This window comes from Centruroides vittatus, unplaced genomic scaffold (genome assembly GCF_030686945.1).
Source record: "Centruroides vittatus isolate TY-2023 unplaced genomic scaffold, ASM3068694v2 contig_1832, whole genome shotgun sequence".
In the NCBI taxonomy this organism is placed as follows: Eukaryota; Metazoa; Arthropoda; class Arachnida; order Scorpiones; family Buthidae; genus Centruroides; species Centruroides vittatus.
Genome location: NW_027121128.1, coordinates 1105319 through 1132809, shown reverse-complemented (window position 1 = coordinate 1132809; position 27491 = coordinate 1105319). Strand labels below are relative to the sequence as shown.

Here is a 27491-nt window from a genome sequence, read left to right as displayed (position 1 = left end):
AATTTTTTAGGGAGGTTTGCATATTAGGGGGATCAATGCTGTTAAATTTTGGTGGTTAAAGGTCGAGGGGGTGGAGAGAGAGATGAGTCCAACTCTACTCGAGATCGTGTGTCGTATCTCGAGTAGGGTCGGACTTAATCGTCGGGATCGATCTGGGCGAGCAACTCCCCAGAAATTTTTCACGGAGGAATATGTCGGGCCCCATCCCTTCACCTGGCCACTTTCATTGTAGTCCTGGCCAAATCCACGAAGGATATTATTTTAAAAGGTCCTCTTAGTGCTCACAAGACGGAAACAGTCAAAAATGAAAAAAAACTGTAGTTGTGCCAATTTTTTAATTATTATTAGATGATTTTATTAAACTTGCTTTGTATCATGTCCTCAAATCTTGCAACTCAATTTAATTTACTTCTAAGATAGGAGGCTGAAACTTTGAGAACATACCTAACCCCCGATTATAATGTATTTTAAAACCTTAGATAATATCGAACCCTATATAATATACTTTTTTAACATGCATACATACCTGCGGTACAGTTTAATTTAAAAATTATGCAACCATATTAAGCAAATTAAGCTATATAAAGCACTGTACAGTATTTACAGCGATAGAGCGGGCGTGCGTATCGTTTACTTCGTGGATTCTATAGCGTGACTAATTGTATGAGCGGGAGATTGGGAAAACAGTTGACAAAGGGAACAGTTATTGATGATGCCCGGAAGGCGAGCGCGCACGAAATTTATAAATTTAAATTTATGAGTTTCTAGTTTATTTTTAATATTTTCAAACCGTGGTTGATGAAACACGGTTAAGAAGGTATACTGTAAAAGGAAAGATTATAAAGTTCTGTAGGTTTTTTCCCTACGAAAAACTGGTAGCTGTTTTAGGTTTCATGCACTTGCTCCCTTACATCAGTTTATAGTTAAATAACGTAAAACCCGCATCACACGTTACTTGACGTTATACAAGATCTAAGAGCCCAATTAGTACTCTGTAATAAGGATGGTCAAAACGGTAAAGGAAATAATCTATCGTCTTAGGATACTCGACTTCTCTACAACCTATCGCTCTAGGGAACAAGTCAAGAAGGGAATTAGAAATTATCATGGATGGGTTGTTCTGTATGTCCATTTTCACTATCTCAGTCGCTCACTATTGGGCCTGGCCGAAGCAATAATGGACCTCGAGTCCTTGAGGGAATTGTGAGTGCTTGCAAGGCGAAAAAAAAAAAAAATTGTAAAAATCTGAATCGACGCATTTATTAGTTTATTTTCAACACATATTAAAAAATCGAATTTATATGGACAGAGTCTGAGAGAAATAAGATGAGGCCAGAGCCAGTCACAAATATAGGGCCCCGTGCCTCTCCAAAAGCCATCAAAATAGATGAATAAAATGAATAAAAACAGATTTTTCACCCTTATCAATGAAATTTTAATTTATATCGCTCTTATATCGTGTTTCTTGCATTAAAAAAAAATTCTTTTCATTAAGAACAGGGTCTTTTTTAAAGTAAGATTTTAATTATGTATTTTAAATTTGATTTTTTTCCCTTCCTGTTGCAAAATCCTTTAACTTATGCTTAAATGGGCACCAATGAATTCTCTTTCAATCTCTTAAGCTTTACATAAATTAGGCGAACAAAATAAATGTAAAAATGGGACGAACCTATCCCCTTAAAAATCTTGATGAATTTTTTATGGGAGTGCGCGAGAGCATCATAAGAATTCAGGAGGTGCGAGCAAATGGTTAAGGACCATTGATCTAAAAGATCCTTTGTTACGCTATTCGTCGAATCGTTAGTTGTGTTATTATATCATATTCATCAGCAACGAGTTAGAAATATAATTTTCTTGAAAATAACTCTATAATAATAAAAATTCACTCGTAACGGGATATTTCCATTAGACATTCCGATGATTATTTATATAAAATGCACACGCCTTCATTGCTTACCTTCATTGTTCACTTCCTACATTCTCTATAATTTATTGTTAGCATCACTTTCTCTCTTTTATTCGTACGGTAGGACTTTGCCATTTTAAAACGCCCCTCTCCTTATTTCTATTATAATACTTCATGAGGTGGTGGAGAAATTGGGATAACGATCTAGATGAAAGTATAATTAAGGGGCGAGCCGTATCACGATTCGCTCATATTCAAATATATATATTTTTTAACGTCAGTTTCTCGATTTAGTTTCTATTGTTGGACTATTGTGATCAAATTTGTTGGATTTTGTTTCGTTCTTCACGGCGCTCCCTCAATTGAACGGCACTAACGATCTTCGCGTGCTTTGAAATTTGGAAATCGAATTTCTCAATTTGCCAACAGGAAAGATTTAATAGCAGGAAAAAAAATGGTAAGAATTCACGCGCCAATGACGTCGTACCTCTTCTGGAACGAAGCTTTAGCAATTCGATACGAAGCATCCTGTCATTTATCAATTGCCACCGGCGGAGCGATCTCTCTCTCCTGGAGAAAATGGGCACTCGACTAAACGATATGCGAATGATTTCTGTTGTATTGGCTTCGAAGGCGAATGTTGCTGATATTCCCACGATGACCAAAACAAAAAGATGTTATCGCTGGTTATACAATAGCGAGACCCACTTTCCACCCCCATTAGAACTCACGAACGTGCCTGGCGACAAATCGCAAAGCAATTAAGAGAAGTAACCGGCAAAGGAAATGGCTTACATCATGTTCATTCATCCAAATTACGTAATTTTGAATTTAGTAAAGAGGAGATCCTCTTGAAGAAGAGATATCTTTTATTAATTTGTCAGCATCGCCTATATAAGTTACCTTATCTATAATATTTTCTAGTGTTTAAATACATTGTGACGCTCACTCTCGTCTTCGGTACCATGGGCGATCGATCGATCGTAAATCTTTGGTACCATCTCTTCGGAGTTTTCAAAAAAAAAACGAAGAGTTGGAGCCGATACACGAGAACTTGTGTTTTTACAAAAGTTTGCATACTAAAAAACACACATTTTACATTGTAAAGTTGTATGTAATCTGTTTTATAAATTATTATTTTGATTATCGTGGCATATCAACCGTTACAACAGCATCAGTATCATTCAATTGAGGATCACGACTTGTATGTTTTGAATAACCAGAGCATGTGTTTCTCATCTAGTGTTCGTTTCTGATGAAAGATAAATGTGCATTATCATTTCTCCTGAGATTTTCTCATTATAAAATACCTTCTAAAACCTATTTTACGCTATAAATTGATAAAATAATTCTGGAAATCGGCTTTAAATTCGTGTTAATTGCTCTTCTTAAGACACTACTAATAAACACGCGAACCCTATTGTTTCCTATCTTGTTAATTGCTAGCCCCGAAATAACAGCAAATATAATAAAAAGATTCAAATATATTAAGCGTACAATCATTCGCGAACGTAATTTCGAGGTATGTTTCACTTTGTAATTCTGATGAACGTGGAGCCAAGTGAATAAAGTGAAGTCAAGGACGGACAAACGGTATCGACGAAATTATCAACGGATCTTTTCAGGCGGAGCAACGGACTTGGCCTAAAAAAAAGAAAAAAAATTAAAGCCGAGGAAAATTCGAAAAAAACAATAGTCAGGGGTTATCGACTGTGACGTCGGGTCATAACAATTTTTCTTCCAAAAATATCGAACGACGTTCGTCTCATTGTTTGCTCCCGAAAGGAAATGTCGACGATCAGCCAATGGTTAAATCCGACTATTGTTTTGAATGACGTTTTATCCTTAATGATTACCAGCGCTAAACCGAGGAAGAGCGTTATTCGTAAATCCATAACTGTAGAATTTCCTTTTACATCTACAAGATGCGGCTCTGCGTGCCAAGATTTGCATAATTCTATTTTTTTTATATCTAAACGCTCGTTTTTACTCGAAGGACACATTATAGACAGCTAATTAGTACGTGTCCTTTAATTGTCTTATCTCGTGGAGTTAAAGAATGGTTTACTAATTATAAAACCGTCGATAATCATCATTCTATTTAAGAAATCCGAAAAAGAAGAATGCTTAACAAAGGATGATGATGAGAAGAAAACCATTGCTGAATGGTTTTCACTTAACTGTTTATTGCAGTTGAAGAGGTACTCGACAACTCTCGCTGTCCAAGTATGACACGCGCGACTGAAGTATCCTTTCGGTCGTCTTTTGTCAAGCGAGAAAGGCAAATTAAATTGGGAACAGCTTTATGAATGAAAATCACTCGAGCGATAGATGTTGCAACCTATTGAAAAAGCGTTAGTGAAATTTCTTCTTCTTCTTCCTTCCATAATACCGTTATTCCTTTACAACAGGCATTCTTCTTCACAAAAATAATATTTTTTCTCTTTAATTCTTCGTTAAACAATAGTATAAACAGATTATCCCTCCTCTTTATTAATATTACCCTAAGAAAACGTTATTAAATTTTAAAATGCTTCGAGAAATGGATTTAATTCGTGACCTTAATGGATGAAAGTCCTGTTTGGAGAGGTCTCTCAAGGGGTTTTTTAAGGCATTAACAGGTGCTAATTGAGAAATATATTGATTAAGAATGCAATTTTGAATTCAAGTGCAGCAAACAATTGAATTTATGATTGCATAAATGTTAATGAAATCAAATATTTCATCCTAAAAGCACGGGCAATGGAAACATTTTCACTCTGATTTTTATCTTTAAACTCCATTTTTCCTTATAAGAAACAAAGAATTTGATTTCCTTGTAATTGAATTAAGTCAAAATATTTACTTCCTGTCAGAAATTTCAAAGAGTTTATACAAGTTAGCATTTTTCATGCCTGTAAATTGGCAAATGACACACAAAATTAAGCAGTGTTACGTCTTACTCTTACATTGCGCGTTAATTATAATTATTTTAAATATTAATAATTTCGATGGAAAATAAAGCGATAAATTGGTTTCGTGTTGGCCCAAAATGGAGACTAAAAATAGAAAGAAAATAGTATTTTTTTTTTTTTTGTAATTTCCCTCGTAAACCTAATTAATAAACATGACGTTTTATGTTTTGAATCTTACCAGACAAGACTCATGTTATTCAATTCATATTTACGATGATATTCCCGAATGAAACAAGAATCTGAATGGTGGATTTTCCATTACTCATTCATAATTTCCATTCTTCATTCACTTGGACATAAAAATACAAATTTAATATTATAATTATGCCGCAGAATAGCTCAAAATAGTACTAAGATACATTATAGAAACTCGTCGAGGATCTAAATTTAGCGAAACAGGGATGCCTTAGGGCCTCGCTCACGGAAAGGCCATGGTTTAGAAACTGGCGCAGCGCATAAATGGATATGCAAATTGAAAAATGCCAATGATTTTTTTTAATGTTTCCGAAAGCGGGGGCCTCAAAAATGGTTTCTGCTAGGCCCCCGAAAGCTCTAAAACCTCCATTATCCATGTTAATCTCTAAAAAATGCGCTAAATTCCTTAAATCGTGAAATAATCTCTAATTTTCTAGCAATCCGCCATGTTGGTCCTCCATATCAAAATTTAATCCGTTGTATTTCGAACCCGAAACAATTGAAAGAGGCGTTTTATTTACTCAAAAGAAACCATCTGCGACCTACAAATTGTCATTAGTATTTAAGAAGAAACTGGTTGTTTATCAAAGAGAAAAACGAAATTGAATGGAAGAAAAAAAAAGAAAGATTCGAGGGGGATGAGGTCAAGCTTTGTTGACTTCCAAACAAAGAGATGTTTACAAAAATGAAGAAAGCAGATGAGAGATGAGATATAATTCGCCCTTGTTTCTTTTATTCACGTCTCATCCGGTGTTTTATGAGATCGAAAAGAAAAATCACTGGCGAAATGTATAGACTTACGAGAAATGTCAATCGACAGAACCTTCAATAACGAAGCTTTTGGCGCCTTCCTCGTATGCAAATTAAATGGATCCTGAGAACATTTAAGAGTTTTTTTCTTTCTTTTTTCAAGATCTGATTATGAAAAATCAATAAAATATCAATAGAAGTTTATTGGTTTCTTTGTTTCTTAGTTGATCTAGGTGTTTCCTTCGTATGCAAATTAAATGGCACCTACTGGTAATCCGATATGAATCATCAAGCAACTAATGGGTTTTATAGACCTGAAATAATGCAATAATGTTTGACGTTGCTTCTGCTTATGTAAATGAATCGAGCATGAGAACATTTTTTTTTTTTTTTTTCAGGATTTCATATGAAAAAATCAAATGACTTTCAATTGAAATTGGATCTTCAATAATAGAGCCCTTCTGGTTGTTTTGGTATGCAAATTGATAGGGCATGAGAGTTCATCGATTTTTCTTATCAGATTCTGAAAAATATTGATAAATTACGATTATTTGATTCCATAGATCTGTGTTTCTTATATATTTCTTTTATTATTTCGATCCAACTTGATCCAACAATATATTTTCAATCGATTTTCTTTAGAAATTAGTTTATTTTATTGATTTCTTGATTTATTTGTCGTTAAATTAAATTTATATTGAAAAAATGGGCTTAAATTAATGCCATTTTTCTTACTTTCTTAAGACAGTGCATACTTTTTACGTCAATTTGACGTCATTTTCAAACTTGTTTGCTGTAAAACCGGAGAAATGACGTCAAGCTGACGTTAAAGCGTACATTTTTCTGGACGAAACTTAATATAAAATACATAACGGACGAGGTATTCTAGATAAACGAATTTAATTTAATTTTCTACCATTTAAAAAGTATTGAGTCGACTTATAATTCCGAAAAAAAAAAAAAAATGGTGAAAAGAAGTAAAATATGGTACAAATCTTACGCTTTATAATTGGAACTTATCCAAAAAAAAATCCCAAAATTCTTTGCTCTGTTACATTCAGAAATGAAGCTTTTACAGGCAGACAAACGAACAGAAACAGATTGATTTTTTTAAATAAAGCAGTTAGACATAAAACTGTTCGATACTATAGATTTTTTTCACGGCCATAATTAATTTATATAAAATAATCTAAGGCACGATTCAGCTGCTATCTGTCGCTTGCGAATTTTCTTATTGTAACAATAGATATCGAACAATTGATACTTCCGCATAACAAGCTTCTTTCATAGGATATAGCTTACAAAAATTCTCCATTCTTCATCATTACTGTGCATGTCGCGTAGATTCTGACCGTCGATAATCGACTGACATTTTTTTTAAATAGCTGCTTTCGTTTATTAGCATTAAAATGGAGATGATGTGCTCTCATTTGCACCTTTTTTTTTATCGTGCATACGGGGGTGATTACGGGCTTTTGATAAATTTTGGTCCTATAGTGGATCCTATGGTCCGTGGTGTAGATTTGTAAAGACATGATGCGTTAAGAGACGAGGAGCATCCTCGTTTACCCTGAAACTTTATGGTTCTTAGTGAGGGGAAGGGAGAATGTGTAGAAATAAAGGCCAGGTGAGGGACAGGGAGGCCTCGAAACGTGTCTAAGTCCTCTTGTGCATACACTACACTATATTATAAAGTTTGTATTCATAAAGATAAATTATGAATAAATTTTGAAAATTAAACCGTATATCTTGAGAATTTCTTCTGTTATTTACACGTCTTAATTATTTTACATATACACGTACACAGGCACTACATACATGTATAAAATTGAATTACAGACACGACGTGTATGCATCATCACCGTTTGCGTACACATTCAAGAAACAGAACAGAGCATTGGTTCGTCATCTTACCCCATCCTCCTTTTTAAAACATACTAAAAATCAACAGTAAAGAAAAATTATCGGAAAAAAAAACACAAAAATAAGTTTAAAATACTTGCAAACGTGAATTATTGAAAGAATTAATATGAAATTAAAAATAATTGTGGATCTAATGCCCAGTATACAGTTACACAAAAATTGTGAATATAAAACAATTTCATGCATTGTTAATTGTGAAAATGATAATTCTTATATCATGTGTTAATTGTAAGAAGATTTTGATGATTTATATACACTAAAAGCCCTAAATTCTAAAGTACAGTGTATGTCCGCGCGCGTCGGATGAGTGATTCACACGACGCAACAAAATAATCTTAAATATTCAAATTCTTTCAAATCAATTTTATATAAATGCAGCGTAGTATTTTTTCTTTAAATTATATAATTAAATATATTTAAAAACTGCCCGTTGTTACTATTTTAAATTGATACAGGTTGGACGCGCCCCACACACGAATTAAATGACAATTAAATAGCCAAATTAGCCTTAAAAGCCGAAAATTTAAGCAAAAGCAATAACAGTTTTTCGGTATTTTCCTTAAATTTAAGCATTAAGGCGATGTTAAGGAAAGAAAATTAGATTTTGTAGGATGATCTTTAACCATCAATAATTCATGTTCTTACGTTTTAAGTATAGCACTCTACCAGCGAAGTGACCCATTTAAAATATTTTTTTATAACTGGTACTAGACTAGCTAATGTCAAGGGGGTAGAACTTTCAATTAATGTTAATAAAGGCCTAGAGATTTATTATTATTTTTTTTCTGCTTCCCGGAAATTGGGACAGACACGCAGACGCACACAACGGGTTATGAAAGTGAATTCGACTTTAATCATAAAATAGACTTTTATATCCATATTACGGCACGATCGTTTATTATTTTATAGCCAGGTATAATATCGGATACTGTCAAACCTCCGAACGACGGCCATTTTTAAAAATTTATTACAGTATTTTGTATGCATTTCTATACAAAAATAGTTTTTGGAAAAAATGGCCGCTGTTTACAGGTGGCAGTTATCGCTGCATCGAGTTACTAATAATACTCCATTTTTTACTGTTTTAAGCTTAAATTTATGCTTTAAATCGCTTCGATAAAGAGAATCTACTCTTAACATTAAATTAACCTGTTAATGTGCACTCAAACTGAACGTCAAACGGTAGTGTGAAGGGGGTAGTTAACAACTATCATTATTAACAATAGGAGGAGCTCGTTAAAGGAGCGTACAAGTGCAACTAATTGACGGTCGGTCGGCAAGTTTTGTAACTTATGCCACGCTTAAACGACCACGAGGATCTAAAAATAATTGGATCTTTAAGAATGCCACACCCCGATGCTTGGCCTTTGACCTATATTCTCCGCATCCTCCCATCGAAAGTGGTTGATTGTCACGATGTCATTAAGTCTCCCACCTCTTTACTATTCCGGTTTCTGTTCCATCCCAAATTTTTAACGGGAGGGAAGTGGTTTCTCCCGTTCCGGAAGTGATAAACTCTTGGATTTCCGGAAAATTCTTGCAGAGTTTCGCTCGGTTGCATCTCTAGAAAACGATTAAACATCGCAGTAAGATTTCCCTCGCGCCGAAAAAATGGGACATGAGACTTGTGATGTCTTCCGCATTTCTTCTTTAGCATACTTCCCACGGTTGTAACGTCCTTTCATTGCCGTAGCATTAATGTCTACGGGTAGATTCTCATTCGGACGGATTCAATTTATCCCTAACACTCACAGACACAATCGATTGAAGTGTGTATTTTGCCCTTCTTCCTCGGAATTAATTTAAAATCCAGTTTCCTTATTATGATAAACGATGAAAATCGATATTTTAGTAGGCCTATTTTAGAGTATTAAATGCTCCGGAGAAAATAAAGCCATCATCTTTTAGTTAAGCTTCATGAAGCACTTGTCGCTCGAACAAAACCTGAATTTTCAATGTTGCAAGATGAGTTAAGTTTTCTAGATAATCAGGATTTTGTGGAATTGTAGCGTATCTTGTTGAAGAAATTAATTTTTTACATTAACTATCCTTCAAAACGATCGATCGGATGGCGTCAAATGATTCGGATCAGTTGGTACGAAAGTGAATCCACAGGCACGTTCATCATCTAAAGGAGATTCAAGAGGAAGATTGGCACTTGCGCGCGATGATTTACGATCACTTTTTAACTCTAATTTAATTAATTTTTAACTTAAAATATTTATTTTTAAGGAAGACAATTTAAAAATCTACTGTATGAAAAATAATTGAGCAATCTTTGTCAATTCGATGGCAAAAAATAAGTAGTTTATGTCACATCGATTTGTAAGAAGTAATTTTAAAAAATAAATCAATTTTATGTTTAATCCGTTGCAATTTATTGGAAAAGTAAATAATTTTATTTTTTTCTGCAGTGTTTTCTTTACTAAGGTGGCAATAATATGCAATATTTGAGCAGTAAACTTCACTTTGCATGCGCCTCTCTGCGTGGTTACCGGCTTGATTGATTGCAGTAATTCGAGCTGATTTTCATCTCAATTGCCAAAATTTAAATCCTAATTAACGGTTCAAGGTCTGTCGATGCTTATCAAAACTTTTTTTTGGCTATTTAGATCGCGTGGGGAGGATTACTCGGCACGCAATTTGCACTCGAATTCTGTAACAACGATGATGCGAATGTTGCGTGTTTTCTAAAATTGCATATGCATCACGTGCATCTAAATATACCTTTTTTGAAATCAAAGGAAAACGTGCCGAAAGGGAAAGCATCAATGGCTCAAATGCGGCTCGTTGAATCCCCGTTTTACACGCTTCAGTATCGGCAGAAAGTGGGCGAAGCAAAAATTTTTCGTCAATTATTCGGTGTTTTATTTCTTCGCCTGGTGTTTTAATTATTCCTTAATAATCTACAAAAAAAAAAAATATATATATATATATTTATGAAATTATGGGGATCTTCTACTGCTTCTTGGTGCTTCCGAGTAATTAATTTACTTTTACGTAGTAGATTTACGGCGGAACTACTATTTTTAAGACAGTGTACTGAACGTCAATGGCGCATTATCCTGTTGGCAAAAAATTCAGTACCAAGTCGCTTAACTTTCCCGGCAACATTTTGGGTGCTATCTGTTGTTATATTTTATTTTTAAAATTTTGTTAAAATTTTAACTATTATAAAATGGCAAAAAGCTTAATTTTGAAGGTAAGGATGGGTTTCATAAAAAATAGTAAATGCTAATAACGAGTAAAATCGTCATTAAGTCCGACCCTACCGGAGATACACACGACCCCCTTTATCTCTCCACCCATCGACCTTTAACCACCAAAATTTAATAGCATCAATTCCCTTAATACACAAACCTCCATGCAAAATGTCAGAAATTTTCGATAAAAAGCACGGGAATTATTAAGCTTCAAAAAGGGGATGAACAAAATCGTGCCCTCCCCCACACACCAACATCCACGTACAGAAAAAAATCCCCGATTTTTTTTTTTTTTTTTGCATTTCTCAACGTTTCAAGGTGTCCTGAGCCTAAAAATGTAAAAATCTGGGGGGGGGGGTCATTCTTTGACCGGTCGTCACACCTTTCCTCTGTTATATATAACAGCCAGAAAAGTAAAAAGGGCAATTGCCCTTTGCCTCCACTAACAGGCCTCAAACCAATTCTTTGTAAGAATATATTCCCCCCCCGAAGAAAAATGAAGTCAGCACCGTATACGAAGTCTCTAATTCAAATTCTCGTGGGCCTCACGAAGCTATAACGCGCCACTACTGTGCATTTACAGAGATTCAAAAGACTACGGCCAGATAGCCGAGCGGTCAAGATGGCAGCCTACCGCTCTGGGAGACCCAGGATCGAATTCGGAGAGTCGAAAATCTCCAGGAATTTTTCGGGGATGGTCCATCCGGATATGTCGGGCCCGTCTCTTACCATCCGGCCGCCCCATTTTGGGCCTGGCCGAACCCATAATGGGCTTACTAAAAGATGCCTTCTTAGTGCCCACAGGGCAGAGAATTTTTTAAAAAAAGATTCAGAGACTTAATTTTTTTTAAGCAAAGAATAGATTGTGTTTGATTGTAAAACAAACAGAAACATTACATTGGCTTTAAAACTTTTCTCGAGGAACACGATAAAACAGTGGGAAAATACAAAATAACGAGGTTGAAAAATCACGCGATACAAAAAACAAAATTACAAAAGAGAATCTAAATTTGCCTTTCATGCTCTTCGGTAGTCGCCAGGGCGGATTTTATGCGAGCATTACCAGCAACCGATACGAAAAATCTGGGTTTATGCCTCCCCCCGAGAGAAAGTCGGAGTAACCGGCCTTTGGCATTTTATCCCAGATGCCCGATTAAAAGGGAGGCGATAAGCATCTACAAGGGTGGAGGAGAGTTGAAAGGAAACGGTGAAAGCTCGGTCCGTATGAATGTCTGTTACCTTTTGTTGGCGTGGCTCGGCCGAGGTCGACAAAATCGCACGCTCGACTGCGCCCCCTTTCACCAATTAAGTGGCGGCCGCCGCGGAGGAGAAGATAGCGATCGGGTCGACCCGCAGAGAAGTGGCATCCGCAGTCGGAGGGAGCGATGACCCAAATGGATGAATCGCTTTCCGGATCACTGCGCGCTCGACCTTATATATGACGGGTCCTCGTGGGGCCAAACCAAACACATCATTCCTTCCAACCATTCAGGTAGGTTCTCTCCTCTGTACGATTAGTGGATTTGTATTAATGCTTGGGGTGTAAGTGAAATAAGTGTCCACCAGTCGTCTCCGGATGAACTTGAGCCATCCTTCGTCCACGGATCTTAAAGAGTAGAAGCTTCTAAAGTATTGTCGAAAATGGAGCTGGATGGCCTCTGGTTTTTTGATTTGTTCTTAGTTTTTAAAATTCCGCTCGAATTGGGCGAACGTCTGCTAATTAGATGCTAGTCTAGGCCCACAGGTGGTCGAGTAGGTACAGAATGCTGGTGGCTGGTCGTGGGTTCACGCCTGGCCAACGGGCTGGCACGCGAAGTTTTCCGGGTTTTCATGTTTCTAACACCTAAATAGAAAGTTCTCCCGGAAGGAATCGCCGCGAGTCGCGCTGGATCGAGTGGATCTTCATAAATTTTCACGAGTTTATGAAAATTACCAGATCCGATAAGTAAGTAAATTATGTGGATTATCCATAACGGTCGGTCCGTTTGGGGGGGGGGTCAAAGCTCATCCAGACATAACTGAAGAGGCTGTCTGCCACTCATAGGTTTGATTCTCTGATGATAGGAAACTATGGGTTTGATTCGCTGTTCTTGAAAACTAAATAATGTATACAGATACATATACACTATTTTTGACTTACAAGAACATGAATTAGAACCAATTTCCTAATCGAATATTTAGAGATTATGTATTTAGATATGAAAAATCCGTTAGACCATCTGTTGAAGCTCGATTCGATGGGATAAGAAAGGCGATCTGCCAAGGAAGTGCCTCCCAGGAGGGTTTTTTTTAAAATAGGAAACTGGCTTCTATTTAGGTGTTTACGCAAGTGGAGAAAATCCGGAAAACTCCACGCGGCCACCTCTTTGGTCGGGTACGAATCCGGGACCACCGTTAAGTGGTTTTATCCACTGGTGAACCATCTGTCAAAGACGAAGTTTATACGAAAAAATAAAGATATTGTTCTATAAATTAATATTGACATACTTAAGCTTGAGAAGTGGATCTCTTTTGCAGAATCATTCTCGTTTGGAACTAATTATTTTAGATGAGTGTGACATTTTCCTACTTGTTTCGAAGTCTCTGTTTAACTCCCTAAATTTTAGTTCGAAGATTTTAAAGCTGGAATTCTACACTTAAAATTTGTTTCGTAGCGTTCAATTTAGCTTAAATGAAAAATATAACTAATACGTAACATATTAATAGGTTATGTTACGTATTAGTTATACAGGAGTTAATATTTGATGTGTTTTATTACTTAGAAAACCCCGACCTCCTCCTCCTCTATAAAGTTTTCGTTATGAAGCCTAGATCTAGATTAAAATCTAATTAATTAAATATATAAAATATTTTAATCGTCGCTATTGTCTCGAACGTGTGATAAACGTCATTTTAAATCTGTTCCCATAAACTTTGCATTAATTCTAAAAATGACTTTAGTTTCGTCCTCCTTAATAATGTCACCCTTTTTTCTAATGATAGATGTGGAGCCTTGGATGGAAAACGGTTTTCGTCGTGGGTGAGTAACTTTTTTCCTTTCATTGTTACGGTGCCTATTCGCCATTTCCTTTAAAATTGTAACAGATAGAAAATGTCCTCGAAATATTTCCCATAATTCTGCTTTTTATTATTATTATTCTTTTTTGTTTATCATGTATTCGGTTAGCTACTTCCTTCCTGTCTTCTCATCGCGAGTTAATCCTCTTCGTATAATTTAAATTTTATATCCATCGGAAACTTTATGACGTAGCTGCTCTTCACTCCTCTCTTCCCATCCCCGAGTGAATATACTAGGTGTAGAAACCTCAGCTAGGATTACCCAAGACGAGAACTTCCTTTATATATCTCGCTTGTTGCTGGAAGTGGCATGGGCGCGCCTGGAGCAGGGTTTGAAGTATTCAGTTAGAAATTCTAATTTAAATTCTGCCCTTTTTACGAGTCTACAGTTCGAGTTGTCCATTCTACAAATCAGCATTAAAAAATGGGAAAATTTTATGATGATAACTGAAATTTTCCATTTAAAATGTTTACATTTACAAACAGTAACAGACAGAAGAGTCAAACCTCCGAACAACTATAATTTTTTTTTAACAAAAATGGCCGTTGTTGTGAGGTGACAAACTGATCGATCGTGTAATCGGAGGTTTTTGTTTAAATAATTAGGGGTTTTAATCATTTAGATTACGAGATGCCACGCTACCTTCTTGCTTGAAATTCGCGATTCTATACCGCAAACAATCGTAAATGTAAAGACAAAACATTCGTGGAAGAGAAAGACCAATAAGAAAAGTCGTTACAAGGTACGCTTACCGTCTGCAAGTTATTTTTAACCACTTAATTCTCGTAGTATTAACCTAATTTGTCAATTGAAGATTTCTATCTACTCCTTTCTTCTGCCATTAAATGTCAGGTCGTTCGATTTTATCGATGCGCCATTCCATTAGGAAACAAAGTATATAAAAAGTTTATAATGGCCATTTTAAAGTTTTACATATTTTTTTGTTCGGGTTCACTACTCGACTCCTACAAATTGCTTCTATTTTACGACGTATTCGTCTTCTACTCGCTTAATTCTAGCAATAAAGACGAAAACACAAAGAAAAATACGTAAATAAGACGAGGAAAACATGTCATCGCGCAGCACTTATGTCCATGCAAGTGACTATTGGGGGACTTTCCCTGCTCAAAAATACAAAAATATGTTTAAAACGTTCAGGCGAATATTCACTTGACTAAGTAATTTTGTTAGTTGAACACGCGTATTTAACATCTTGATCATGATAACATAAAAAGGGCAAACTATAGTAATTTTCCACAGCGATGGCAAATTACCATGGATTTTTAACGTCCAATCTATCGGTAAGCTGCTTTTCTGCATATTTATGGAAATAGTGTAATGTAAAATTAAATTATTCATTAAAACTAATTATTTTTCTGTGAAAATATTTAAAATTTTTACATATTTTTCCCTCTCTTTATAGGATTGTGTCTGGCCAATGCAGAACTTGACAAGGTAAGAGACCGTCTCTCGTATAGAAATTTAATGGCACGTTTCGACCAAAGGCATCGGGTCGAAACGAACAATAGAATGAAACTAGATTTATCAAACTTTTAAAATTCTAGTTTAGTTTCTCAAGTGAATGCCGGAGAAACTATATTTAATTTCCCTTCGAACTAACTGGGTAAATCCCAATAACAATATTCTAGAAAGTAGAGAAATATTAACATTCGTTGACCTACTTCGATGATTGTTACGTAGTAAACTATACCAAATTACTTAGTAACTGGAGTAACTGTAACTTAATCTATACATCATCATTAGAAGACATTGTTGAGGCAGTTATAACGGAATTGAGAAGGGTTAAAATTCATTTTGCGAAAGGATAAAGTAGAAGTGTAACCGTGTGTCGCTTTGATACGTATTCTTTTGCGTTATGGGTACTTAAAACTTTGTTTTTTTTTTTTGTAGGTCAAGCGAAGCGCAGATGCCAAAATCTCGGGGGTGGTCGAGTGATAAAAACGGAAACAATTGGCAATGGCAAGAATCGAGTAAAAGTCGAAAATCGGGTGCGTCGAGCGAAAGTTGGCACCAGACGGAAGACAAGAAGTCCGAAGGAGGAACGGACGAAGATTGGTGGCAAGACGATGCAAATCAAGCGGGTGATAAAGATAAAGGAGGTCACGATTCTGTTACGGGAAACAAACAAGTGGGAGTAGTCAAGTCTTGGTTCGAAAGCAGCAGCAGCGGTAGCAGCAGCAGCAGTAGCAGCAGCGGTGGCGGCAGCAGTTGGAAAGGAGACGATAAAAACGATGGCTGGAAAGATGAAGGAAACGACGGATGGGACACAGATGATAAATCGGGATCGGATAAAGATAAAGATGGTAAAAGTTGGGATGGAGGAGATCGTTCGGAGAGCGGAACAGATTGGAAACCATCGAGTGATGGATACGGACAGTCGAACGGATGGAAAGATTCGGATGGTGCTGCCGGAGGAAGCGGAAAGAAATGGGAAAAGTGAAAGCGGCTGGAGAAAAAATGAAGGAAAACAAACATCGAACGGAAGATCGAGCTGGAAATCAAATGGTAGAGGTGGAAGCAGTCAAGAAAGAAGTAAAACGAAAATCACTTCGTCGGGAAGCAGTTCGAAGTGGCAAAACAACAAAGGCGGAAGTAGCATCGCTTGGCATCAGATGTCCTTCGACGATAACAATGGCCAAGATTGGAAGGCTTCGGGAAGTGGTAGTGGTTCAAAAGAAAGCGGACAAGCTTGGAAGCAAGACGAAAGCGCGGGAAGCAGCTGGAGTAAAGGACGAAAAAGAAAAAACGGAGGATGGAGGCAGGGGGATACAAATGGAGATGACGGTTCGAAGCAAGGATTCGCCAGTGAAAGTGGGCAGAGTTGGAAACAAGGAGATTCGGATGGAAATGGAGGAAGTTGGAAACAAGGTACGGGAAGAGGAGGAGGAGGATGGAAGCAAGGTGCAGTAAATGGAAAGAATAAGGGAAGAGGTTGGAAACAAAATGGAGCAAGAGGAAGCAGCAGCAGTTGGAAACAGACAGCTGCAAATGGAGGCGGGAGAAGTTGGAAACAAGACGGAAGAAGTAAAAATGAAGACAGTTGGAAACAAGGAGCGAGCGACGACAGTTGGAAACAAGGGAGAGGCAGCGATTCTCGGGACAGCTGGAAACAAGCAGGAGCTAGCGATGCTCAGGCCGATTGGAAGCAACAAAGAGGAGACAAGAGCGAAAGTAGTTGGAAACAAGGAAGCGGAAGCAGGAACGAAAATAGTTGGAAACAAGGAGGCAGAAGTCAAAATGAAGGAAGATGGAAAACTGGATCTAGCAACGGAAGAAAGCAGAAGAAAGGTAACGGAAGAGTAACAGTTTGGCATTCGAGCGGAGACGAAAGCGGAAGAAAAGTTAAATCAGGCACTTCAAACGACAGCAGTTGGAAACGAGGAGGAGGAGGAGGAGCAGCAGCAGCGACTAGTTGGCAATCAAATGGGGCACAAGCATCTGGACGGAGCGATTCCTCTAGAGGAGCTACAAATTCTCATAAAGACAAAGACGTTGGGAAATCTTGGAACGATATCGGAAACGAAGCAGCTGGCAGCGATCAAGAGGACGATTCTTCCGAAGGATGGGGAAGCGCTATACCAGGGGAAGCGGGACAAGATTATCCCAATTTCGATACCATACCGAAAACGGACTTCGATTGCCAACAGCACCAATATCCGGGTTATTACGGAGACGTAGAAGCACGATGTCAAGTAAGATCTTTAAATCGAATTCGAAAGTACCATTCTTTGCAAAATTATAATTTCACTTTGATTTTTCAGGTGTTTCATATTTGTCAAGCCGACGGGCGTTTAGATTCTTTCCTCTGCCCAGTTGGAACGATTTTCAATCAGAAATATTTCGTCTGCGATTGGTGGAACAAGTTTAAATGCGAAGATACCCCAAATTACTACCAACTGAACGCAAATCTGTACGAAGACGATCAAGGTTCGGCAAGCGAAGGAAGCAGATCAGACGACAGTTGGACTAAAGATGGAGGACGAGGCGGAAGCTGGAAATCCAATAAAGATAACAGAAAAGATGGAGGAGGAGGAAGAGGAGGAAACGGATCTTGGAAAAACGAAGAAGGTACATCAACTTCCAGTTGGTTAGAAGTCACTAACGAAAGCAGGATAAATCACGGCAGATCGAAAGGAAGCAAAAGTTGGAAATCGAAGGATCAGAAAGGAAGTGCCAGCGGGGCAGTCAGCACTACGTTCTTCCAACAACATTTCACAACGGGAAGCGATTCTGGAAAAGATGATAAATCCTGGGGAAAATCAAGTAAGAGGAGATAGAAGCAGCAATCAAGGTATCACCAGATATCCAAGATAAAAAAAACAAGGTTGCCAAGTTTTCTGTGCATCCATATAATATACGTTGTGTATATACAAAACATATCCATATGCCAGTGATTATTATTGAAGACCATTTGGTCCGCATTCCAAAGATCCAAGAGCAGACCAAAGCTTGTTTAAGTGTGATGTTTTCTACCGTACTCACTCTGTAGAGAATTCTTTGCTCAAATCTGTTTTTGCTGTTTCACGACGCTGGTTTTTTTTTTTCAATAAATATGTTTTTTCAAATATTAATCTAGCTTTTATTTTCATTCAAACTCAATACGTTCAATTTTATAACCGTAAAAGTGCCCATTTTTCTCTAATGGCGGCTCTCAATTGTACACAAATCTATAGACAAATAGATAGTATTGCATCTATCTATAGACTCAATTGTACACAAATCTCCAGGTCATCTGTACTTTTGTCCATTTATAAAATGATGATCAAAATTTGAATTTTTTTCCCATTCTGATTTCGGTGGAGGTCAATTTTATTTTGGTAATAGTATGTAGGTTAATAAGTAACTCCAGTTTTGTACTATCTGACACTAACTTGAAAATTAAAGTACAAATTGTAGTTTTGATAATTCGTATTAATTTAAAGCAAATTTTTAATCTGATAAAATTGCAGCGTTATCCGAAAGTCAAGAGCAAAAAAATAAAAAAAGGTTCAAGATTAATTTGAATATGAATTTTTACTCAAACAAATACGGTTTTCACAAATTTTATATAAAAATTCCCGTAGAAATTGCAAGTAAAATTTGCCTAAAATTATGTCACTAGGTGACTAAGGTCACCAGGTTTTCATTACAAATGGAAGTTCACTTTGCAATTTGCTCTGCTTCTGCATCTCCGCGCCTTTTGTATGGAGATCTTAACCTATTTCATCAGTCTATAGTCAGATGAAATAGGTTAATCCATTAATTTTGTCACATTTGAGCATAACGACTTTACGACCAACTACTGAATTTTTTTAAACTATAATTTACATTGTTTGAGCTTAAAAAGTAATCCTGAGTCATCCCGAGTATGTAACAACTGCTTATGTTAAGGTCAAAATTCACTGAGACGATAATTCAAATGCCAGCAACAATTTTAAAAATTCTTGTGTTTGCGTACAAAACAGCTATATTGTTCCACCTAATCAATATAGAATTATAATTTTCATCTTATAAAATACAGATTTATTGATGCATGTATTAATAAAATTTAATACTAAATGTTAATAGTAATTTGAGTAAACATAGATATGAATCATGTATTATATGCAAGCTAACAACATTCAATGCCTTGCAAATTGTTGATCGTTAGATAAGGGAATAAAAATGATCTGTATAGTTACAGCTCATGGGCATGAGATGATTCAAAGTTGTAGTGTATCTGTCAATACTCAAGAACTTACCAGAGATAAGCATAGCAGCTCATTAGCAATCAATTCAATCACACTTCTCTTTGAAAAGACATCAAAGTGATGCACACAACTACTAGTTGGCTTTCATGTGTAATCTTTTAAAAAGGTTTCTATACACTTTACCAGGTTATAGCATTTCCTGTGAATGTAGTATGGCTCAGACTTATACAGAGAGGGAGCTTGCATCAGATGAAAGTTGGTAGAAAACAAAGCTGCCACGTCAGATAGTCTGGTACTATCTTGTATAACTATAAAAGCAGGTAATGTTCCTCCTTTGAGTATCCAGGAACAAATTTCTGAAATGTTTAGGATTGTTTTAATGAAAATTCATAGGATCCATATATTGCTACAATTAATATTTGGTCCTTGTCTTGCTTCTTCACTCAAGCAATTTATTCAAGCTATAATCCAAAGGTTTTTTACTTTGGATTTCATACAAGGTGGACTAACATAAAATGAAGAGCTTGTACAAATGATGTATTTTTGTATACTGAACTGACTTGTACAAAAGACTGCATTTTATGCAAGTATTGCTTGCAGATTCACTTAATTACGATGCTAGCTGGGTCAAACGAGTTGTTTTACATACTTGTTTCACCTAACTTTTGAATACAACTAAATAAATATACCAAATTTTAAGTGAATCATGTACTACTTTGCAGTTAAGTTTACAAATTTAATAAAAACGCAATTAATAAATTAAATGCTTTTATATTTACTTAGTTTAAAACTTTTGTACATCCAAAATTTTCAGTTTTTCTTTATTACCATTAATAAATTGGTTAAATTTACTCACAAACTGATACACAGTTATCAAAATAAAAAATGTCGAATTTCCTTACTTAACAGCTGCATATTCGTGATAAAGAATGATGTTCCTACGAGAAGGATAATTCGCACCAACCTTTCCTCTTTGTACATATGCTTTATAAATATCTTTATCCTTCCTGCTCACTGTGGGTAAAGTCACTTGATACAGACTGTCCAATGTAAAGACACTCTGTCGAATTCTAAAAATGAAAAAAAAAGCTGATAAATTTTAAAATAATTCTTTTTATTACATTAATGTGATAAGCCCTTACTATTATCTGCCTCATATTTGTAGATATTTAATTTAATTTAATTATACCAAGGGCTAAAAGCAATTTTTGTAATAATTTCATATTAAGATAATATTGTCTGAGATAGATGGTTCCATCTGCTTGCAAGAATATGAACATAGTGAAAAGAAAAAACTTCTGGGAATATAGATGTAAACTTAATGGCTAATTATTCTTATTATAAAAAATATTAATTTATGTAAAAGTGATTATTTTACAGTTTTTCAATTATTATATTGTTTATATTCTCAGAAAACATTAAGAAGACAGACTCTACTTTCTGTAAAGTTTAGATTACATTGTTATCCTTATTAATATAATTTACATAATCTAATAAAGTTATAAACAATTTAATTACTATAAAACTTTTTATATATTTCATTATATAAATAGAAGTAAAAAACTTACAAATTCACTGATTTACTTAGTCTTCTAGGCAGTTCATTACTGTTCAACTCAAAACCATATACACCAGCAATTTTTCCCAAATTACTGTACCTGTTCATCACAGAATTATTACAATTAATAAAATATGATAAAATATTCACACAAAAATGTATACACAATACTAAAATAAATGATAAGTTGTATACAAATTAGAAAAACTATTAATTAATTAAAACTGAAGACAAAGTCCATTGAATAAAGTCATCTCTTGTTCACTTTTGTGTTCCAGAACACTTATGAATTCATAAGATACTAATCATGTTTTTACAAAAATTAACATAAAACTTTGCTCATAGGAAAGAAAATAACGAACAATGAATGCAAGAAATAGCATAGAAATTTAACTGTTCTAAAGATTTTTGCACATTGTGTTCCAAAATACACTCTCTCTCAGAGTTTATTTAGTTTATTTTAGCTTGTCTTCAAAGTACCGTGTATTTATATTATTTATCGGAAAAAGTTTTAATTGAAGTCACGAATCAGTTTTCTTTATATTAAAAATTTTACTTTGGAATTTGAAATATTGTTTTGTATTAGCATCTTATTTATTTATTTATCACCATCAATTTTGCTAACAATTAAATTTCTTATCAATTCCAATATAATCATATGTTAAATACAAATTTTTATTCAAAGATAAAGTAGAATGAACTAGCCACTGTGGTTACCTGACAGAATTAATCAATGCACAATTAACAGTGGGCAAATTTTAATTCTTTAAACACAAGATCAGCCAAAAATCACCTTAAAAAATTTTAGCATTCTTTAAACTTCAGAAAACTTTACAACAAAACATAACATGAAATAATATTTAAGTTTAAATATAACTTTCCTAATAAATATACTACTAAAAGTGTAATTCAATAACATTTATAGGGTGATATATCAAATATTAATATACTGATACTAATCTAAATTTGAAACATTATAGTTTAATCAGCCTCTATCAATTTTCTTATATATTTCCAATTTTCTTTCATATATATCATACTTTTTTTCTGAGAGAATTAAATAAAACTTAAATAAGTAGTAAAAAAACTCTTACTGTTTGTAGAGATTCATGTTTGGATCAGATGGTTTGCAAATTTCTGTTCCATAAGTTTCTTTCATAGTAGGAAACAGTGACTATAAATATAAAAAAAAATTGCCTGTTTTGTGGAATTTATTCACAATTTATTATTAGCTTTAAATAATAAATTGAAACAAATATTTTTTTAAATTCTAAATCAATAACACTAATAAATATAATAATCTTTTATCCTTTCAAGCATTAATAAAAAAAGAAAATAAAGTGAAATCATCACTAGTAATTTTATTAATAATTAAAAATGTCAATTGATTTCTAATCATATTTTTCAAAATGTTCCAAAGTATAATTGTAGTTTTATCACAACACAGTATTATGAAATTGTAGTAGTAGTATCTACAAGATTTCAACATATTTAAAACAAATTTCAATGAATATCATCAAAAATTCAATATATAAAACTGATCTTCACTTGTTTACTAAACTGATAATTTTTTTGTTAATTTTGATTGAATCATACTTTAATTGAATTAAGTAGCTTGTTGTGGAATAATTCATATAAAAATAGTACAAAGAATACTATCAAAATTAAAAGTTAATTGATTTAATGTACAACTGTAATATAAAACCAAATAATTTATTTATTACATAGTATTTGGAGAGTTACTAGATGTCATTGTGTTGGCAGCTTTTTATGGTGAGATGGGATGAGAAGTTTGATATTTTGACACGGAACTATTAAATGAGAGTTGACTCGTTTTGATAATCCACTTATAACTTAAGTTTAAAATTAATTAAAATGTTACTAATTCAAGCTGGAATAGAACTGAATAGGGGCCTCTGTGAAGTTCCTTGCAACAATATTTGGTACCTTCCAATATGCAAAGGAGGGGACAGACTAGACAAAATAAATTGCCATCAATCTTTTTTGATGTTTAAGATAGAAATGTCACCTATGGAATCTCTAAAAGGATTTTTTTTTCCAAAGATTAAATAACCAAGATGACTAAAGGATTATTTTAGCTGTGTGAGAAAAGAAGACAGGAGGTGAGCCAAAGGTTGATTACTCTCTAAAGTCATTGTCTAAATTAATACACAATAATTTCCACATTTAAATGTAGGAATAAAATCAATTCGATAGAAATTCAGTCATTAAGAGATCAAAGTGAATTATCTGTGAAGAATTTTTAAAAACTTATCTAAATGGTTAGATAATATGGAAATTATGTCCAAGGACTACAATTAAGTAAATGGTACGTTAGAATTTGAGCTAGATAGATTGAATAATGAACATTTTTTTATAAAAATATTGTGATATTGAAATTTCCTTTTACTTCAAATTATTTAACTGATTTAGTTCAATAAATAAAAATCAATGCTAGAAAGTGCAAATTTCTTGGTAGACAGTATTGTTAATCTAACTAAAGACATCACCAAGTCAATAGTAAAATTGTCAGTGAAATCCAAATACTCCGAAATGCAATTTTGTGTGCGCTTTGTAGAAAAACACTAACTTGACTGGGGGAGAGATTTTATCAACAATACTTATAGCAAATATGTGTAAAAGATTGAGGTTGTGTAGACAGAAATTACTCCCAACAGTGTGTAAAGAAAAGTTGACTGAAAATCGAGCATATCTTAAAGATTATTTTATAAAAGAATAAACAGATGTTTTCATATAATCTAAATACAAACCAAGTTATTGTGGTGGATTACTTTTTACTCAGAATCTGCAAGGACAAGTAGAGTTAATGAAAATATGAAAAGTAATTCATGTAACAAAGAATGACAAAATGATGAAAATGATTCTAATTTAAGAGAATTATTGATAGATTCTAGTTTTAATTGGGTTAAATATTTAATAGAATTTAGATAAACATTTAACGCAATAGCAGCAAAGAAGACTACTGTATTTTAGAAAGTGGTGTTTAATGTTTACTTGAAGTTCTTTTTAACTTTTTTCTGTCCTGTAGACACTAAAAGGGTCTCTTCTTTAGCAAGCTCATCATGGGTTTGGCCAGGCCCACAATGGGGTGCTGGGTGAAGATGAGGCTTGGTATATCTGGACAGACATCTCCAAAAAATTCCTGGTGTTTTTGACCCATTCAGATTGATCCTAGGTACCCAGAGCAGTAGGCTGCCACCTTAACCACTCCTCCATCTAGCTATCATTTACTAGAAGTTAAGTTACAGCACATGATATTCTAGAGTGGCTTAGTTGTCGGAATATTCAATGTTGCAAAATAAACTCTACAGTTCTCTGCTAAAATACTAATGGAAATTATTATTAGTATTGCAGAAACTTGGATGACTTTGTTGAAAGAAGAGAAATGTATGGAATTAGAATATGACTATTACATGGTTTTTACAGTTCTGGAAAGAGTTAGATGGAATTTTTATGATTTATTATCCTCTATCAGTGAGTAGACAGTTGTGCTTAAGAGAAATACAAAAAATTGATAACTCAATAGTTAATCATAACCAGCCTCTAGGTAGTTTTTGGAGATTTTAATGTTCAAATTGATGAAACTATGGACTTAAGAGTAACAATTCTGTTATTAATAATAACAGAAGTTCAAAAGACAAAAAGATTAATACAGAAAAATTGAAACAAAGTTTTTTTCATGAAAATAATCTGTTTATACTCAATGGGAGAATAACAGATTTACCAATGGAATTTACTTTTCATTCCCATTCTGAAAAATCAATTGTAGACTATGTTCTGTATTCTAAGTTTTTGCTAGATCGATGAGCCAGAATGCAGGTTCTGAATATAGATGAGCCAGGTCATTATCCAGTTCAGCTAAAACTGTTTGTAAGTAATAAATATATTATTAATAATTGTCTGTTCAAAGAGTAGAGTAGACACAAAAATAATCATTAATAAACAAGTTTTTGAATGGAATTTAGAGAGATCCAGTGGAAGTGATTGCAAAGAAAATTGATACTGTACACACTCAAATAAACCTGCTGTGGACCTGTTTTTTTTTAAATTTGTTCAATATAGCCTCAAGGCTTGAATAAACCTGAGAGTGCAGGTTTATTCAAGCCTTGAGGCTATATTAATTTGTGGGTTTATTTTTTTCAAAACTAGTTTTTGTGCATGTTGGTGTGAGTGGCCACATGGGTCATTAAATGAAAAACCAAAAATTAATTCTAAAAATTAACACACAACAAGAAATGTGATCCAATTCTCTATACAATTATAATTCTGAATAGGCTGTTCACAGAATTCATAGCTTAGAAAATGTAATTTGAAATCCCTGTGGGTTTATTCAAGTACTGTAAATTTACTTTCTTAAATGCAACTGCCATGGAGGTTTATTCAAATCTGTGGGGTAATTTAAACTGATGGTATATGGCCATAATTCATTAGATAATTATTCATATTTGACTATGTTTAATACTTGGCTTTATAAGTTTACAGGATGTTAAAAATGATTTATACAACAGTGGTTTGATTTCAAGTGTTACTATTATAAATTAAGAAAATAGCAAAAGGGCCAATGACATATAATTATATGACATTGGCATAATTATAATTATTCTAAAAAGGGCCAATGTCATAATTATGCATCTTTGATCACTTATTTTTACATTTATTCTGTTCACGTAAAGGCAGTTATGAGTTACATCTGTGTTATAATTTAAATAAGTTGGAAACTTTAAAGATGAGAATCAAATGCATCTGTATTTTCATAAAGTAAAGTTTAAAAATAATATTTAGTTTGTATAATTATTTTTTAAAAATTTATTACAGAAAATTAGTGTTTATGTTAAGACAGCAAGTAGTTTGTCAATGTTATTTAAACCTAGGTTGTTGGTTCTATTATATCTAAAATTAAATAGTTTTATTCTATACTATTATCTATATATATAAAAATGAATGTATGTCTGTGTGTGTGTGTGTGTGTGTGTGTGTGTGTGTGTGTGTGTGTGTGTGTGTGTGTGTGTGTGTTTGTCCTTCATGCATTACCATACCATTTATCCGATTGCCATGAAACTTTGGGAAGTTGTTTAATACACTCCCACAAAGGTTTCTGGCATGTGTGAAGACCACCATTTCCCCCTTTCAAAAATATATTTATATATGGATTAAGGCTTTTATGTCCAACAGATGGCGCTAACTTCCAACGACCTAAGTTTGCTTCTCTGTGAGGCATTGTTTTTCTGTGAGAACGGACTAAACCAGATCATTTTCTATCTATCTATATAAATAAAATATAACGTTCGTTTGTTCCTACCGATTCCTTTTGAATTTTGACACAACGTTGCATTCGAATACGCAAGTGTTTGTATATAATATACATGTCTAAATTCCCCCTACTGGGGGGAGATGAACGAGATTAAGGCTTACCGTAAAGAACTCGGCTTCTATTATACTATTTTACATGCGGTTTTTTGCGTTTTTAATTGTGTTTTAATAGGTGACGTCAACAGAATATACACTAAAAAGGGATTTTTCGATATTCCCCAGCGGGGAAAGGGACAGGATTAAGGCTTACCGTGAAGAACTCGGCTTCTATTTATACTATTTTACATGCGGTTTTTTGCGTTTTAATTGCGTTTTAATAGGTGACGTCAACAGAATATACACTAAAAAGGGATTTTTCGATATTCCCCAGCGGGGAAAGGGACAGGATTAAGGCTTACCGTGAAGAACTCGGCTTCTATTTATACTATTTTACATGCGGTTTTTTGCGTTTTTAATTGCGTTTTAATAGGTGACGTCAACAGAATATACACTAAAAAGGATTTTTCGATATTCCCCAGCGGGGAAAGGGACAGGATTAAGGCTTACCGTGAAGAACTCGGCTTCTATTTATACTATTTTACATGCGGTTTTTGCGTTTTTAATTGCGTTTTAATAGGTGACGTCAACAGAATATACACTAAAAAGGGATTTTTCGATATTCTCCAGCCGGGAAAGAGACAGGATTAAGGCTTACCGTGAAGAACTCTGCTTCTATTTATACTATTTTACATGCGGTTTTTTGCGTTTTTAATTGCGTTTTAATAGGTGACGTCAACAGAATATACACTAAAAAGGGATTTTTCGATATTTCCCAGCGGGAAAGAGGGACAGGATTAAGGCTTACCGTGGAGAACTCTGCTTCTATTTATACTATTTTACATGCGGTTTTTTGCGTTTTTAATTGCGTTTTAATAGGTGACGTC

At 34.4% G+C, this 27491-nt stretch overlaps 2 protein-coding genes across 2 annotated transcripts in view; one reads left to right on the top strand and one right to left on the bottom strand.

The window, feature by feature from the left end:
- Positions 1 to 13917: 13917 nt before the first annotated feature.
- Positions 13918 to 18287, top strand: LOC136969970 (uncharacterized). The gene is made up of 5 exons (XM_067264327.1): positions 13918 to 13950; positions 15413 to 15444; positions 15901 to 16446; positions 16496 to 17702; positions 17772 to 18287. The coding sequence occupies exons 2-5, from the start codon at positions 15428 to 15430 to the stop codon at positions 18285 to 18287; spliced, it is 2286 nt and encodes a 761-aa protein (XP_067120428.1). The 5' UTR covers positions 13918 to 13950; positions 15413 to 15427.
- Positions 18288 to 20430: 2143 nt separating this feature from the next.
- The window catches only part of FIG4 (polyphosphoinositide phosphatase FIG4), a 44821-nt gene continuing 37760 nt past the window's right edge, over positions 20431 to 27491 (bottom strand). Inside the window, exons 20-22 of the mRNA XM_067264271.1 lie at positions 22332 to 22411; positions 21248 to 21337; positions 20431 to 20749 (exon numbers count right to left, since the gene is read on the bottom strand). Of these exons, the coding sequence (XP_067120372.1) occupies positions 20578 to 20749; positions 21248 to 21337; positions 22332 to 22411 (342 nt within the window). The 3' untranslated portion in view covers positions 20431 to 20577. The remainder of the gene's footprint in view (positions 20750 to 21247; positions 21338 to 22331; positions 22412 to 27491) is intronic.

Bases quoted from the DNA above. Each gene is read 5' to 3' on its own strand.
- LOC136969970 (XM_067264327.1), top strand. The intron at 16,447-16,495 runs GTGAAAGCGGCT...ATCGAACGGAAG, and splicing joins AGCGGAAAGAAATGGGAAAA to ATCGAGCTGGAAATCAAATG. The intron at 17,703-17,771 runs GTAAGATCTTTA...TTGATTTTTCAG, and splicing joins ACGTAGAAGCACGATGTCAA to GTGTTTCATATTTGTCAAGC.